The sequence below is a fragment of the Stegostoma tigrinum genome, chromosome 41 (genome assembly GCF_030684315.1).
Source record: "Stegostoma tigrinum isolate sSteTig4 chromosome 41, sSteTig4.hap1, whole genome shotgun sequence".
NCBI lineage: Eukaryota > Metazoa > Chordata > Chondrichthyes > Orectolobiformes > Stegostomatidae > Stegostoma > Stegostoma tigrinum.
In genome coordinates this window covers 14,148,654-14,164,462 of record NC_081394.1, presented here as the reverse complement: position 1 = coordinate 14,164,462, position 15,809 = coordinate 14,148,654, and the positions used below count along the sequence as shown (strand labels likewise).

Here is a 15,809-nt window from a genome sequence, read left to right as displayed (position 1 = left end):
TAATTAACACAATTGGTTATGCTGGCAACCTGAGGAAGAGCATGATAACTGAAAATGTACAATGGATGACAAGCCCCGAGGATCGGGGGCAATCGGAAAACCACTTTCTGATTGTCACAGCCTTTGTTTGCAAATAAAGGTTCACTTTCTTGAAGAACTCTCTACATCTCCTGGTCATTCTCCATGACACTTACCACTGTCCCAAGATTAAAAAAATCAGGAATTCCCTTTTTAACAGCAGGAGCAATCGACATGCTTTTCTAGGATAGCAGAGATTCAAGGAGGCTGCTCACCACCATCTTCAATGGAACAAGAAGGGATTGGCAATTAATGTTGCCCTGGTCAGCAACACGCACAGTCCATGAAAGAAATACAAAATTTCCTTAAAATGTGGTGCAGCTTGAACTGAGTATGTAGGTTCAAGTGGACTATGTGACAATTCTGGAAATGTTTTAAAAGGGTATTAGAATGCAAAGAGTTGGCGGCAATTGTTTGTTTGAATTTTGGCTCAGAGTTTACTTTGATTTGGGGAGGAGGTGGCAGTTAATTAAAATTGATAGTGTTTGCTATGTTGCTTTCAATAACCATAACAGAGCCCAAGTGAGCACAACGTTAAATATACACGAGATGTATATTTAATTATTTTAGTATTTGCAGGCAAATAAACTCATGCTAAGACAAAGCAACCTCCTTTTATTTAAATTTTACACAGAAAATACTATCAATGTTGTTTATACATTGCCTCTTCAATTTTGGAATTGTCATTTACAAGTATTTTAACACACAGAGGTTGCATAGGTTTTTCTGAAGAAGGGTCTAGGCCCGAAGTGTCACCCTTCCTGCTCCTCTGATGTTGCTTGGCCTGCTCCGTTCATCCTGCTCTACGTTTTGTTGTCTTAAGTTGCAAGTAGTTATCATTATCTGTTTAGTCAAAGATGTAAAGATAATTTGAATGATGTTGCACCTGGATGTCCCAGTGGAGATTTCAGAGGGGATAAATTAATGCCTCCAGATATGTGGAATCACAGCATTTAATTCAGAAAGATTATCTGTGGAACAATACAATCTCAATTCTTCCTTCAAAAAAAATGATTGAAATATTTCGCGGCATCAGAAAAGTATACTACCTGGTTCTTGCTCTCATTGGTATTCCTGGTAAGAGATGGTTATCTATTGTATTTAGTAATTCCACACCTGAGATGGTGAACTGTCTTTTTTCCCCCAGGAAAGGGATTGTTTATTAATATTCCAGCTGTGCTCGTTGCAAAAATTTACATCTTCAGTATGATTACTGTGTGTGGATCAGTCTATATTTGCAATCTCCACTTTACTGTAAGTATTATTCTGTTTTGAACCATTAATTAGGCTAAGACATTATGCTATGTTTTGGTTTAAAGGTCTTTTTAAAAAAAGTGAAGACCTGTGAACCGAAATGTGTGGATGCAGACAGATTATTTCTTGTCTTTGTCAGTCTGGTCCTATGTTTATTTCTATTTTACTTGTTCAACGACTTTCACTAAACTGTTATGAAATTGGGGCATAATTCCCATATTTGTTTGGAGAAATTTTTGGATAGGAACATACTGTTACATTAGCTTAGTGGACTTTAATACTCCAAACATTGTCTTTGACATATGCAATTGTTCGGTCCAAGCACTACAGTGAGAATTTAATCATTATTAAATTGTACAGGATGTAGGTTAATGAAATTGGAATGCTTTAATACTATGCAGTTTTTTCATGTGTTCAGTGGCTTAAATAAGGTAAAGTTCTCATACAGTTAATAGCATCATCATGTGCTCAGTCAGCCCAAAATAACTTGGAAATTGGACTTAGATTTGGCCATTTTTGATTCACAAACATAGATAAACTATAGCATAGATAAAATTACCTGAGACTACTTGTGCATTATACACACTTTTATCGTGTTTGTGTTCAGTTATGGAAATTTATTTTGTGTACAAGATTAATTTATGGTGGATTTTATCCTTCTTTCAGTTAATTTGTTGGCGATTATAATCCTATCCCAAGGAAAGTGTGGTCTTTCTGCTTGTATCAGTCGCTATCTGGTGGCCATGGCAGCTGCTGATCAACTAGTCATTATCACAGAGGTCATATTGAAGAGGATTAGTTCTTATTATTTCCCAGGTTCTTTCCTTCAAGTAACACTCGTGTGCAGCATTATTAAAGTCCTGCGTCGGGCATCAATAGATAACTCTGTGTGGTTAACAGTTACTTTCTCTTTTGATCGTTTTATTGCGATATGTTGCCAGAAGCTGAAAACAAATTATTGCACTAATAAGAATGCAGCTGTGGTCATTGCTACAACCTGCAGTCTACTGTGTTTAAAGAACATTCCCTATTATTTTACATATAAACCAAAGGAGATAATAAACAATGTACCATGGTTCTGTGATATAAAGTCAAGTTTTTACACTAATGCTGCTTGGTTGGTATTTGACTGGTTTGACACGATATTAACGCCACTGCTTCCATTTGCAATCATCATGTTGCTCAATGCTCTGACAGTCAGGCATATTCTGGTGGCAAATCAAATTCGTAAGGGCCTGAGAGGAAAAAGCAAGGGACATAATCAGAATGACCCAGAAATGGAGAGCCGAAGAAAATCTGTAATTTTGCTCTTTGCCATATCAGGGAGTTTTGTGCTTTTATGGCTTTTATATGTCCTGGAATTCTTCTACTATATCATTACTAAAAGCAATGGCCCTAAAGATAATGACTCTTTATATATCTTTGAACAAGTTGGATATATATTGCGGAGTTTAAGTTGCTGTACAAATACATTTATTTATGGAGTGACGCAGACGAAGTTCAGAGAACAATTCAAGAAAGTGACGAAACGCCCATTGACCCTACTTGTTGAACTAATAAATAATAAAATACATCTGAAATGAGCTCAGAAATGGATCCTGGTGCCTTCAGTCCATTTATCCAATATCCACCCATTGAATTATATTCTCTGAAAGTTACCGAGAATGGAAATTTTCTTTGCATAAGAACGCATTAATAAGGTAGCTATTGTGTTTTGTTTTGCTGTTGATTTCAGCAAGGATGCAGATCGCATCACAAAATAGGTGTTGACAAGCATATTGGCTATATTAAAATAACAAAGTGTGAAGCTGGATGAACACAGCAGGCCAAACAGCATCTCAGGAGCACAAAAGCTGATGTTTCGGGCCTAGACTCTTCATCAGAGAGGGGGATGGGGAGAGGGTTCTGGAATAAATAGGGAGAGCGCGGGAGGCGGACCGAAGATGGAGAGAAAAGAAGATAGGTGGAGAGGAGAGTATAGGTAGGGAGGGGATAGGCCAGTCCAAGGAAGACGGACAGGTCAAGGAGGTGGGATGAGGTTAGTTGATAGGAAATGGAGGTGTGGCTTGAGGTGGGAGGAAGGGATGGGTGAGAGGAAAAAGAGGTTAGGGAAGCGGAGACAAGCTGGGCTGGTTTTGGGATGCAGTGGGAGGGGAGGGGATGAGCTGGGCTGCTTGGCTAAATTCTTTATTCTCCTAGCTGCAGCCATGACTCATAGCACACTAGAATGCTGGTTTTCCCCAACATGATCTGGAAGACATTAACATTCCAGAGACCTACATATTCTGATAATTACAAGGAGAACACATTGAGGCGCTGCTCCTCACTGCTCCAAATCACAAATTATGTCATATTATACCATTGTAAATTGCACTGCTGAATACACTGTACTGCACCTTTGCACCATTTCGCATCAAACTAAATGACTTGCACCATAATACAGTGCAGTACTCAACACCACTCATAATGAGGTACCATAGGTTACCATGCTGCACTGCATCAGAATAATTTACCATACTTTGGGACAGAATTGTGACTCAGTGGTTAGCACTGCAGCCTCACAGCACCAGGGACCTGGGTTCGATTCCAACCTTGGGCAACTGTCTGTGCAGAGTTTGTACATTCTTCCTGTGTCTGTGTGGGTTTCTTCCCACATTCCAAAGATGTGCAGGTTAGGTGGATCGGCCATGCTAAATTGCCTGTAGTGTTCACGGGTGTGTGGGTTATAGGGGGATGGGTCTGGGACGGATACTTCAAGGGGCGGTGTGGACTTGTTGTGCCGCAGGGCCTGTTTCCACACTGTAGGAAATCTAATCTAATCATACTTTATATTTCAACACACCACATAATGCTACACTACCCTGAACTGCACTGTAATTCACCACATCATAATACTCTCAATATTCACATTCTGACATACTTTAATGCCCTTCTCTATACTACCCACAGCTGACTTCACTGCAACGTAATATGTGACTCGAAATCCCACGGAGGCACAGAGATTTACCACACCAGAATGCGTGCAATAACACAACATAGCATGAATCTCAATTCATCTATATCTCTGCTATACTGGACACTGCAATGTGACATGCAACAGAATATTACACAGCAGCACATTGCACTACCCAAAGTCTGGGATTCCTGGGATATCGAGAGACGTCCAGGAGGAAATCATTCTCGTCCAAATCATACTAAGGGATCTGTGAAACAAGCGAACAGCTGACAGCAACAACAATCCTTTTGGAGTCAATTGCTAACGATATTGGGCAGAGTTTAAATTAACTTGCCAGAAGTGTGGAAACCAGGAGATAACATTAGAGAAGAGAACTAGTAGAAATCAATAGAACTAGATTGGGGAATGGTTGAAAAATTGCTAAGGACCAAATAGAAGGGATTATGTAAGATCTCAGATCTGCATATTTTGAAAGCACATCGAGGTGTCAGGAATGACAAACAGGTTTGGGTAACTGCAAGCAAAGATAACCACATACAGTGCAAGCCAGTCGTCCCGACAACTGAGCTGACAGCTGGCCTGCAATGCAGAGTAATGCCAACAGCTCGGGTTCAATTACCACATTAAATGAGATTACCATGAAATGCTCTCCTTCTCAACGTCTCCCCTCACCTAAGGTGTGTTGTCCTTCATGTCAAACCACCACCAGTAGTTTGTCTCCAATGTGACAGCTGTCTATGGTCTGGTGAGACTGAGCAACTTGATAGTCATTTTTAATCAACTGCAAATATGATTTTGCAGCGATGAGAGAAACTGGGCTCACGAAAAAAGGCAGAGATAATGGGAACTGCAGATGCTGGAGATTCCAAGATAATAAAATGTGAGGCTGGATGAACACAGCAGGCCAAGCAGCATCTCAGGAGCACAAAAGCTGACGTTTCGGGCCTAGACCCTTCATCAGAGGGGGGGATGGGGGGAGGGAACTGGAATAAATAGGGAGAGAGGGGGAGGCGGACCGAAGATGGAGAGTAAAGAAGATAGGTGGAGAGGGTGTAGGTGGGGAGGTAGGGAGGGGATAGGTCAGTCCAGGGAAGACGGACAGGTCAAGGAGGTGGGATGAGGTTAGTAGGTAGCTGGGGGTGCGGCTTGGGGTGGGAGGAAGGGATGGGTGAGAGGAAGAACAGGTTAGGGAGGCAGAGACAGGTTGGACTGGTTTTGGGATGCAGTGGGTGGGGGGGAAGAGCTGGGCTGGTTGTGTGGTGCAGTGGGGGGAGGGGATGAACTGGGCTGGTTTAGGGATGCAGTGGGGGAAGGGGAGATTTTGAAACTGGTGAAGTCCACATTGATACCATATGGCTGCAGGGTTCCCAGGCGGATTATGAGTTGCTGTTCCTGCAACCTTCGGGTGGCATCATTGTGGCAGTGCAGGAGGCCCATGATGGACATGTCATCAAGAGAATGGGAGGGGGAGTGGAAATGGTTTGCGACTGGGAGGTGCAGTTGTTTGTTGCGAACTGAGCGGAGGTGTTCTGCAAAGCGGTCCCCAAGCCTTCGCTTGGTTTCCCCAATGTAGAGGAAGCCGCACCGGGTACAGTGGATGCAGTATACCACATTGGCAGATGTGCAGGTGAACCTCTGCTTAATGTGGAATGTCATCTTGGGGCCTGGGATGGGGGTGAGGGAGGAGGTGTGGGGACAAGTGTAGCATTTCCTGCGGTTGCAGGGGAAGTTGCCGGGTGTGGTGGGGTTGGAGGGCAGTGTGGAGCGAACAAGGGAGTCACGGAGAGAGTGGTCTCTCCGGAAAGCAGACAGGGGAGGGGATGGAAAAATGTCTTGGGTGGTGGGGTCGGATGGTAAAGTACCAGCCCAGTTCATCCCCTCCCCCCACTGCACCACACAACCAGCCCAGCTCTTCCCCCCCACCCACTGCATCCCAAAACCAGTCCAACCTGTCTCTGCCTCCTTTACCGGTTCTTCCTCTCACCCATCCCTTCCTCCCACCCCAAGCCGCACCCCCAGCTACCTACTAACCTCATCCCACCTCCTTGACCTGTCCGTCTTCCCTGGACTGACCTATCCCCTCCCTCCCTCCCCACCTACACCCTCTCCACCTATCTTCTTTACTCTCCATCTTCCGTCCGCCTCCCCCTCTCTCCCTATTTATTCCAGTTCCCTCCCCCCATCCCCCCCTCTGATGAAGGGTCTAGGCCCGAAACGTCAGCTTTTGTGCTCCTGAGATGCTGCTTGGCCTGCTGTGTTCAACCAGCCTCACATTTTATTATCACGAAAAAAGGCGCTTGGTGCAAAAGACATCATGGATGCAAAGCGTTATGAATGACAAGGAATTAAATAAATATAAATTAATAAAAAATGGAACAGCAATATTGATTTAGGAGAACATTACTGGAGGAAAATAATTCTCGGGTGATATCAGTGGCAGAATCGAGTAGATAGATCACAGAAACAATCGATCTATCATATCTTTTTTTCGACATGCCATGAATTAGCAAGAAAGTTAATGATTTTAACAAAATGAAAGTGGAAGTTTCTTACAACGACAAATTTAACTGTTAATCCCTCACAGCATTTAAACAGATTAGTTTCCCGTGCAGTTTCAGGAAGTAGTTCAAGCGAGGTAATTGCTGTGAATTTGCTTTCACTTATTGGTCAAGTAAGCACGGACAATGCAGCAGTGAAGGGAATACATTTATCAGTTAATGCATTTCTCATGGAGATTGTTGGGTAAAATGCCCGCGATCTGGAGAGCAGACGTTCGACATCTCTCCATAGGAAATGGATGGAGTTTATTTTTTTTCCTTTATTCATTCGTCAGATGAGGGAGTCATCTCATCCTTAAATGCTGAGAACGCAGTTAAGAATCAACCACATTTCTGCGGGCCTCGAGTCACATATAGGCCAGACCACTAAAGGATGGTATTATATTAGCGTTTTGTTTTTTCTCCACGATTGACAATGGCATCATGGGCGTCATTAGACAATAAACTCCAGACTATTAATGAAGAATTGAATTCAAATCCCCCCATTTAACGTGGTAGGATTCGAACCCAGGTCACCACCAGAACATCATCTCTTCCTCTGGATCAACACTCTGGATAATACAGAATAGTAAAACATAACTAAATGGACTATTGGTTCTTTATCGACTTTTTTTTGTAGGGTCACAGAGGTTTATGCAAAAGTTTTTTTTCCCACATCCCTTCCGGTGGAACACAGTTTTTTCAATATTAAATCAGGATTATTGTTTTCACTCTAGGAAAACGAAGGAAAACGAGTTGCTCAATTCTAAAGAGATAATGGGAACTGCAGATGCTGGAGAATCCGAGATAACAAAGTATGAGGCTGGATGAACACAGCAGGCTGAGCAGGAAGGCTGACGTTTCGGGAAGGGCCTAGGCCCGATATGTCAGCTTTTGTGGTCCTAAGATGCTGCTTGGCCTGCTGTGTTCATCCAGCTCCACACGTTGTTAGGCTCAATTCTAAACGCATTTTTAAAAAGTTTTTGAAGCAATGTGATTGTTTCTGCTATGGCTGGTATCTGTCAACCATCCCTAATTACTCTTAAGGTTAAGTTTTTGGCTACTTAGGAGAGCAGTTTAGAGTCGGTGACGTCATTGTGTGTGCGAATTGCAGAGCGAAAACACTTTTTTGTTCCTTAAGAATAATATTAGCCAGTTTTGATTTTGTGGAAATCAATGATCCATTCTTTCCATTACTAAGAGTAATTTCCCAATTCTACGTTTATTAACGTTACTTAAATTCAACCTTTGTTTAGAGTCAGATTTGAGTCAGGTCTTGAAAATGAAGCTGAGGTTTACTAGAAACGTGGCCATCAATTGCCTTGACAGCGCATGCTAGGTTGCGAGTTTATCTGGTAAAAACTTTCTCTCGTAGTTTTACTCGTGATGTTCTCGTGTCCATCATGCCTTTTTTTAAGTTACGCAATAATGAGGTTGATGTCCCCCAGTGATATAACACTGCACAGTCAGCTATTCTAATGTTTCTAAGAAAGCTGACCACCCACGGTCATATGCTACGTTCTAAGCTTGCACAGACTATCTCCATTTTTTCAAGCATCCCCGGTTGTGAGATTTACTGCTCAATATTTTAGACAAACTGCTTGGCCCTGCAAATCAATTCCCTCATGATTGTGTACAGAAGAATCTGCTGTGAAACTGTGCCCTTTGTGTTTTTTTGTGTACCATTTGGCATCCTGAGTAGAAAATGAATTATCCTTTTCGTTAATATCAGAGCCAAATCAGCGATGTGGAGGTAATCTTCGTGGAAGCCGGGAGTTCTGTTGCTTTAGATCATTACGCTGAATAAACATGAAATCACTAACAGCACCGACTGTTTCAGGCCAAAGTAGAATGAACTGGAGCATTTAAGGTCAGTTCGTGGAGAGCTAGCATATCCAATAACAACATTTTACATATTGAAAGAGTTGATATCATGTCTGTCACATCTATTGTGAACTTTAGCGAGGGTGCGTTAAAGATAACAATATGCATGAAATTATGACGGGCATGGATAGGGTAGACAGGAAGAAAGTTTGCTCCATGATGAAGGGATCAATAACCAGACAACATAGTTTTAGGGTAAGCGGCAGTAAGTATGAAGGAGATGCAAATTAAACTATTTCACACACAGAGTGGTGGAAATCTGCAATGCACCGTCTGTGAGGGTGGGAGAGGCAAAAGTATGAAAGCTTTTGCGGAGTAAAGATGTGTCTTATGTGTGCAAGTGATACCAAATGTTTTGGACCAGACCAAACCCCCCCCCCAAAAAAAAAGTCAAGAAGATCGCCTAGACCCTAACTGGCACAGACACATAGAATTGTCTTCTTTGTGGTCAATTTGTATGTCTCCGTGGTTCTTTAACGCTTTATTCCTATTTTCATTTGCTGGCGTCTGCGATCATGGTAATCTTGGGAAATTAGTTTGAGAACTATTAATGTCTGTCGCACATCACAAAACAAATGCAATCTTCAGTATGATTCAATTCAAGCAGCTGCCTGCCGACAGTAAAAAAGGAAAACAGGCTGATGTGATCCGAGAATCAGTAAGAGCCGGTTGGAGAGAAAAAAAGAAACCTCAGGCGGGCAGAAGTGAACTGCGAGTCCTGGTGCATTACTGTCATCAAAACGCGCTAATTATTGGCAGGTTCATTTTACAGCAATGTCATTAGACTGCAAGATAATAAAGTGTGAAGCTGGATGAACACAGCAGGCCAAGCAGCATCTCAGGAGCACAAAAGCTATTGTGCTCCTGAGATGCTGCTTGGCCTGCTGTGTTCATCCAGCTTCACACTTTATTATCTTGGATTCTCCAGCATCTGCAGTTCCCATTATCATTAGACTGCAATTTGGAGCGCGGATGAAGCTACGGTGCACGTTGGAAATAATTACGAAACTGTCACCCCCCCTCTGCAGTCATCTCACTAGAGAGTGCTACCACACCCCATAACCACCCGACTCTATACCCATTATACGACAGAGCATTTTTTGGTCATTTTGTACACATTGATATCTTTCTCCGAGACTCTGTGAACGATTTCGGAATTAAAATGCTGTGGGATGAGGTTTTCGTGAAATGTAATAGCTCCCATCTCCTGACGCATTTTGGTGGAGAAGTAAATGATGGTGTTTGGGTTGCTGAGGTGCAGCAGGGTATTTATCAGTAAGTGGAACTCATGGTATTTGTAGACAATGTCCGAACCCAGGATGTAGTCATAATCTGAGGGGAACTGATCATTGTCTTTACCCCAGGAAAGTGCAGCGACTTCTGAACGGTGTAGGCTGGCAGCTGGAATATTGTTGGAGACGTTGTATTGGATCTGACTCAGAACGATCGGTTCGTCGGTCAACGTGACATCCCCACCTGCGTCAGAAGATAACAACATTAGTTGACTCAAGGAGACAACAAAATACCAGTTTTGTGTGCGTGTGTGTTTGCGTGTGATTCTGTCGGGAAGGAGCAGCAGCAAACAGCAAACCGTTGATGGATACGTGATTAAAGTGACATTTTGTAATAGTCATACTACAGAAAAATATTAGCACCTTCTCGATGCTAACCGTGGTCATGTTACTCAATTCATCATTTCACAACTAACTATTCGGTCACAGCGCGTCTGTCCAACCAACATTCAACGGAGTGAGTTCATCTTTGAACCCTGCTGTTTAAGTAGTTTAGATTTTGATTGAGAATCTTTCTTTAACCTCTGTTCACACCGTCGACGTCCCTTCTGTCGCAGTTTTACTGAAAATTTCGTCTCCGTTATTCTAGACATTCCACTTGCAACATACGCTTCCATACTGATCTCCCTCATCCAACTTTCAGCCCTTCCTGCATTTTTCCCTTGGTGCATTCTTAATGCGAGGAATTTGGTCTTGAACCAAAAGGCAGATCCTCAAAATCAGTAAAATAAACTTCCGTGGATGCTGAAAGCTGAAGCAAACACATAGAATATGAAAGAAACACCGCAGATATGGCAGATCTGTGGATACAGAGTTAACATTTCGAGTTTGGTATTCTTCAGAATAGCCCTAAAGTAGAATCATGTCAGGCGCAAAACGTTGACACTGTTTTTCTCTCGCTATCGACGCTGCCAGGTCTGTTGAGTTTCTTCAGCATTGTATTTGTTTGTTCTTCAAAATAAATTACATGGCAATTGCTACGTGAGCCATGCAACAATTAACACTCAGTATCATTAGGTAGAATGCTCATCAGTTGGCCACCTCGAACAACACTCAAGAAACCAGACACTACCCAGGACAATGCAGCCCACTTACTGGTCGCTCATCTACCTCCAAATTTCACTCTCAACGCACAGTGCTTGCAGCGAGCTCCACGTAGAAAATGCACTGTAGCCATTAATCAAAGCTCCAAAAACATGACCTCTACCACATGAAAGGCCATGGTAGCAGATACAAGAGGACACCACCACATGCAGGTTCCACTTCAAGTCAAATACCGCCCTGGTTTAGAATTATGTTGTAGATAACAAAGTGTGGGGCTGGATGAACACAGCAGGCCAAACAGCATCTTAGGAGCACAAAAGCTGACGTTTCGGGCCTAGACCCTGCATCAGAAAAAAAAACGTTGTACTGGTTTGTCCGCTGTGGCTGTCCAAAAGCTAATGGCTCCCGTCTAAACCGAACTAAGGATGTATCTACACATGATAGATTATGGCGCATGTAGACAGCTCAGCATTAACCGCCTCAAAGTCAGATAGGGATTAGGAACGAGGGCTGAGTCAATGATGCCAGCATTCTGGAAAGTAATGAAAACAACACAAATCAAAAACATGGCTTATAGACTTAGGAAATGAACTGCAAACAAAAACCCTTCCCGTGAAGCATTGTGAGCATTTTTTGAATCACCTTGCTCAGAGACGTCAGAGCAGGTGAAACATGAACCAGGGCTACTTAGCTCAGGGCTAGGGGCACCGTCAATGCACTACAAATGCCCTTGACTGTTATCTCTGCTTGAATCTCAGTACGTCGCCACTGATCTGAGGGACTATACAGACATTCCCTGAAAAAAATCTATACTTTGGAATTGCTGCTTTTGAAACTGGACCTATTTACACTGATGAAACTGAAATTCTAGTTGGAGAACGATAAGGGATAAGTGCACAAATTTGTTAGTGAACCTTAGCAGATCCGAAAGATCCTTTGGTGGATCACTGGGCTGGAAATGTTAACTCTGCTTTCTCTCCACAGATGCAGCCAGACCTGCTGAGTTTCTCCAATAAATTCTATTTTGTTTTGGTTTTCCAGCATTCACCCAGTTTAATTTTGGGATACTGGAACTTATGGATTCAAAATGAAACAGCAGGCTATCCAACTGCACAAATTTGACCCGCTACGGACTAATGCCATGGCTGATCTGCTTCTGCTTTGAATTCCGTGTTTCAACTTACCCCTTGACCTTTGATTCGCGGTATATCAAAAATCGCATTTAAAATAAATGGCAAGTACTTTTCAGACAAAGACTTGCAAAGTGTCACTGTCGTCTGAGCAGGTAATTACAGAACAAAGAATTGAATACCTGTGCGCTGAATTGGGAGTTTATTCCTTCCAGCGAAAAGTCACAATGGTACTTTGCCAATAAGGTGCTAACGCATTTCTGCAGTATTCTTCTGCACAGAGCACAATTGCAAATGCGTGGGTAGTTTCACTTACCGAGCAGGATGGCCAGGATTCCCACGATACCAGTGCCCGACCCCAATTCAATCACCTTCTTTCCAGTAAAGCTAATCTGCTCTTTCTCAAAGAATCGACAGAGAACACGGCCCTGAAACAATACATTGAACCAAAGTGAAAACTGGCGAAGGTTTAACTCGATCCCAAATTTCTGACGTCGAGGACCACGTTAGATATCAGCGTCAAACCTGGGAAATAGAAATATAAACCACATGCATACAACATGTATTCCCAGATGGGATATGTTTATTATTCTTTTATAGTATATTATTATATTGTCTTATATACAGCTTTAAATGGACATTATATTCGAAATATGAGATAATAAACTTGCTTTATACCTCACATATAATGCAAACTGGAGTCAAAGCATGGAGGTAATGGCCCGCGGAAGGTGAGAGGGAGCTAATTCAGTGAAGCATGCGCCAGGTTACACATGAGGTTACAGAGGAAGTAAGATCATTGTAAAATACTATGAGACGATTTGTCAGCTCAATTGGCTGGACTGTTGGTTTAAGGTGCAATGTGCAGGTTCAAAAGGTATATTTGTGAGATTGCCATATGCCCCGCAGTTGTCACCACCAAAAATCGATTGCTAACGAAAGAACAGACTTCTTGGGTTATCGCAGCCTGACATTTAAGTAGTCGCTCATCTCGGGTAGTGGTTGGCAATGCATGAGAAGCACCGTTTCAATTTTGGCATTGGCTGATTTACCGCAAAGGACCCTACTTCTCAAATTTTCACAGCTACCAAGGTAACCTTCAGGTTGAACCACCACCAGTCTGTACGTGAGACTGCCTTATGGTCCAATCTTAGGATGGCGGCTTCACCTTTCAGTTCTGAGGTTTATGAACACAATATATCCTGCTTCAGCCGTTCCAACATCAGCACATTGAAGTATGCGTACAAGATGCCGCGTGGTTAGGAAAAATGACAAAAAACAGGAAGAGGAGTGGTGAAACCAATGTGCTGCATTCGAAGGTAGTTTGTTCCTAGTGCACTAAATATAATCCAATCAAGACTGGAAGCGAAGTTGTTTTGTGAAGGAAGCAATGAATAACCATAAGGTTTCAAGCAGGAAAGAGCTTCGTTAAGGCTCCAACATATTCTAAATGAAATTATCCAAAAGTAGAGTTGTTTGGATTCATAAGTGTAGCTGGAGTGCAAGGTAGTTATGAATAAATTTATACCGAACAATAAATTGGAGACACTGGAATACACAAAATATACAAAACATCAGGAAATGAGAAACGAAAAAAAAACCCCGGCAGAACCAGAATGGCAGAATTTCCATTAAAGATGCATTTTGTCAAAGATTTTCAGCTACTGGTCATCACGATAAGTCACAAAAATAGCAAAATAAAGCTTTACGACATTTATAGTTCAAGGTATCAGAGTGTCAATGGTTTCCAAGTGGAATCTGTTTAGTAGAGTAGATGCCACGGACAATGCGCGAGCTTTCTTTCTATTTTTAAAACAGGTCGATTTCGATTAGTCAGAGCTTTACTGCAGAAATGAACCCGGAAATGATCGTCACTTACATTCCTGAGCTGGAACAGATGTAGTCTATTCATGGTGTTTCTGACGCAAAAAAATTAAGTAGCACATGTTAAAAGTGCACTACACCAAGAGCCGGACAGATGAACTGAAATTTGTGATCAGCGTAATTGTTCACACACGCAGATTATTTAGCAATTCCTGACCAATTGACAAAACGTATCTGTTTCAGCAATACACATGCTTTATTGTACCAAACGACTACACAGGACGAATGCTTGACGGAACTTTGGTGCCGTGAGCCTATTAGATGTAATCAGATCGCTGCCAGGATTGGTTGGATTCGGAGAGGATCTGTCTTCTTCTCTAGTGTAAGAGATCAAATATGTAGGATATAAAGAAGGATGAAAGTTGATCATTTTAATATCGCTAAGAGGCGAATTACACCCTCGCTCAATTCGTGGTGGAAGCTGGCTCGTTAAATTGACTGAAGGTTGTCTTTGAGATATATCTAGGATAGACAGCGTCATCAGATGTGGAATGTGGATGCCAAATGGAGCCAGGCATAACCAGATCACCGAAGATTTCAATGGCTGATGAATTAAGTTTTTATGTCATTACTTATTCTCACTTGGGACGTAGATATCATTGGTTGGATCTATGTTTATTGCCCTTTTTGTTACCCCTGAGAAGATCAGGTGGTGAGCTGCCTTCTCGAACCGCTGCAAGGGTCTGTGACCTATTCTGTCTTCTCAGTTTTATGTTCCCCTGTTCTGTTCATCCCATCAACTAAATTTCACAGGACTGTTTGATGGAAATAACGCTTCGGGAAATAACGTGGTTAATTTTAAGGGAAATATGTGGCAAGATTGGAAGGATCACTGGCCAACCAGTTCAACACCACGGTCATGGATAATTAAGGCAATAAATGCTGCTCGTGCCGGAGAGGAGAATGAACATAAAACAAAAGTCGGGTGCAAATTTTGCATTATGCCATGTGATCTCGGATTCCCAAATCACTCCAATATTAACTAATTCCACCTTTTATTTTCCTTTGCCCAAAGTGTTTGACGGAGAATTATTTTTACATTTGAGAGCAACAATATTATGTGTTCTTTCTGGCAACAATGCTTAAAAAATTAGTTTTTTATTTTCGTCAGTTGTTCAATTAATGGACAAAATACCGCAATTGGAACTAACTATAGTTTCTCCACAACATGCCGGGTGGATGTCTCACTTCACTGCATTTAAAAGCTCTACATTTATTTTTTTAACCAAACAGTGGACTTACAGGTTCCCAAATGACTGCTGGTATGCCAAGGTTTTTGCTAAAGTCTCGAGTGATGTTCAATTCATAGCCACAATACTCATAACGACTAGTTAGTCTGCTTGGATCCAAATTGTAGTAGGAGCTCAGGTGCTGATTCTGTTCCAGCTGGGCAGCCATTACCAATCTGGGTTTTCCGCTGGCTGCTCTGATCCTGGCTTAGTTCTTTAATATCCAGTGGGTTTCGGTCCAGGGCAACTAAGGTAAACCTCTCTCCGTTTCGGAAGAATGTCCAGCGTGGATGATTCAGTTCTGCACTGTCATTTAGAAGAGAGAAAGAAGACAAGACAGGAGCTTGATATTTGAGAAATAAATGGGCTTTTCTGACAGCACCTCATTGTTAAGGTAACAATGTCAGATTACAACTATTCTGGACTGAGGGCATTAAAAACTAGCAAGGATTCCCTTGCTCTGTGACAGCAGTCATTTTTGAAGATGCCCGCATTCCATCAAGAGACATAAATTTTCATTT

General features: G+C 42.2%; 2 protein-coding genes across 2 annotated transcripts; one reads left to right on the top strand and one right to left on the bottom strand.

Annotated features, from left to right (window-relative positions):
• The first annotated feature begins 1,045 nt into the window (after window positions 1–1,045).
• On the top strand, window positions 1,046–2,915 carry LOC125448484 (probable G-protein coupled receptor 139). Its single transcript, XM_048523813.1, has 2 exons — window positions 1,046–1,155; window positions 1,999–2,915. The coding sequence occupies exons 1-2, from the start codon at window positions 1,089–1,091 to the stop codon at window positions 2,913–2,915; spliced, it is 984 nt and encodes a 327-aa protein (XP_048379770.1). The 5' UTR covers window positions 1,046–1,088.
• Window positions 2,916–9,790: 6,875 nt separating this feature from the next.
• LOC125448483 (EEF1A lysine methyltransferase 3-like) lies at window positions 9,791–15,457 on the bottom strand. The gene is made up of 3 exons (XM_048523812.1): window positions 15,302–15,457; window positions 12,492–12,603; window positions 9,791–10,185 (listed from the first exon to the last, which is right to left on the bottom strand). Exons 1-3 carry the CDS (start codon window positions 15,455–15,457, stop codon window positions 9,791–9,793), a joined length of 663 nt encoding a protein of 220 aa, XP_048379769.1.
• Between the last annotated feature and the right edge of the window lie 352 nt (window positions 15,458–15,809).

Excerpts from the sequence above, each read along its gene's own strand:
- LOC125448484 (XM_048523813.1), top strand. The coding sequence starts at position 1,089 with ATGATTGAAATATTTCGCGGCATCAGAAAAGTATACTACCTGGTTCTT. Across the intron at positions 1,156-1,998 it reads TGCTCTCATTGGTATTCCTG|TTAATTTGTTGGCGATTATA; the intron begins GTAAGAGATGGT and ends TCCTTCTTTCAG.
- LOC125448483 (XM_048523812.1), bottom strand. The coding sequence starts at position 15,457 with ATGGCTGCCCAGCTGGAACAGAATCAGCACCTGAGCTCCTACTACAAT. Across the intron at positions 12,604-15,301 it reads CAGCAGTCATTTGGGAACCT|GGCCGTGTTCTCTGTCGATT; the intron begins GTAAGTCCACTG and ends GTATTGTTTCAG. Across the intron at positions 10,186-12,491 it reads AATCCTGGCCATCCTGCTCG|GTGGGGATGTCACGTTGACC; the intron begins GTAAGTGAAACT and ends CTTCTGACGCAG.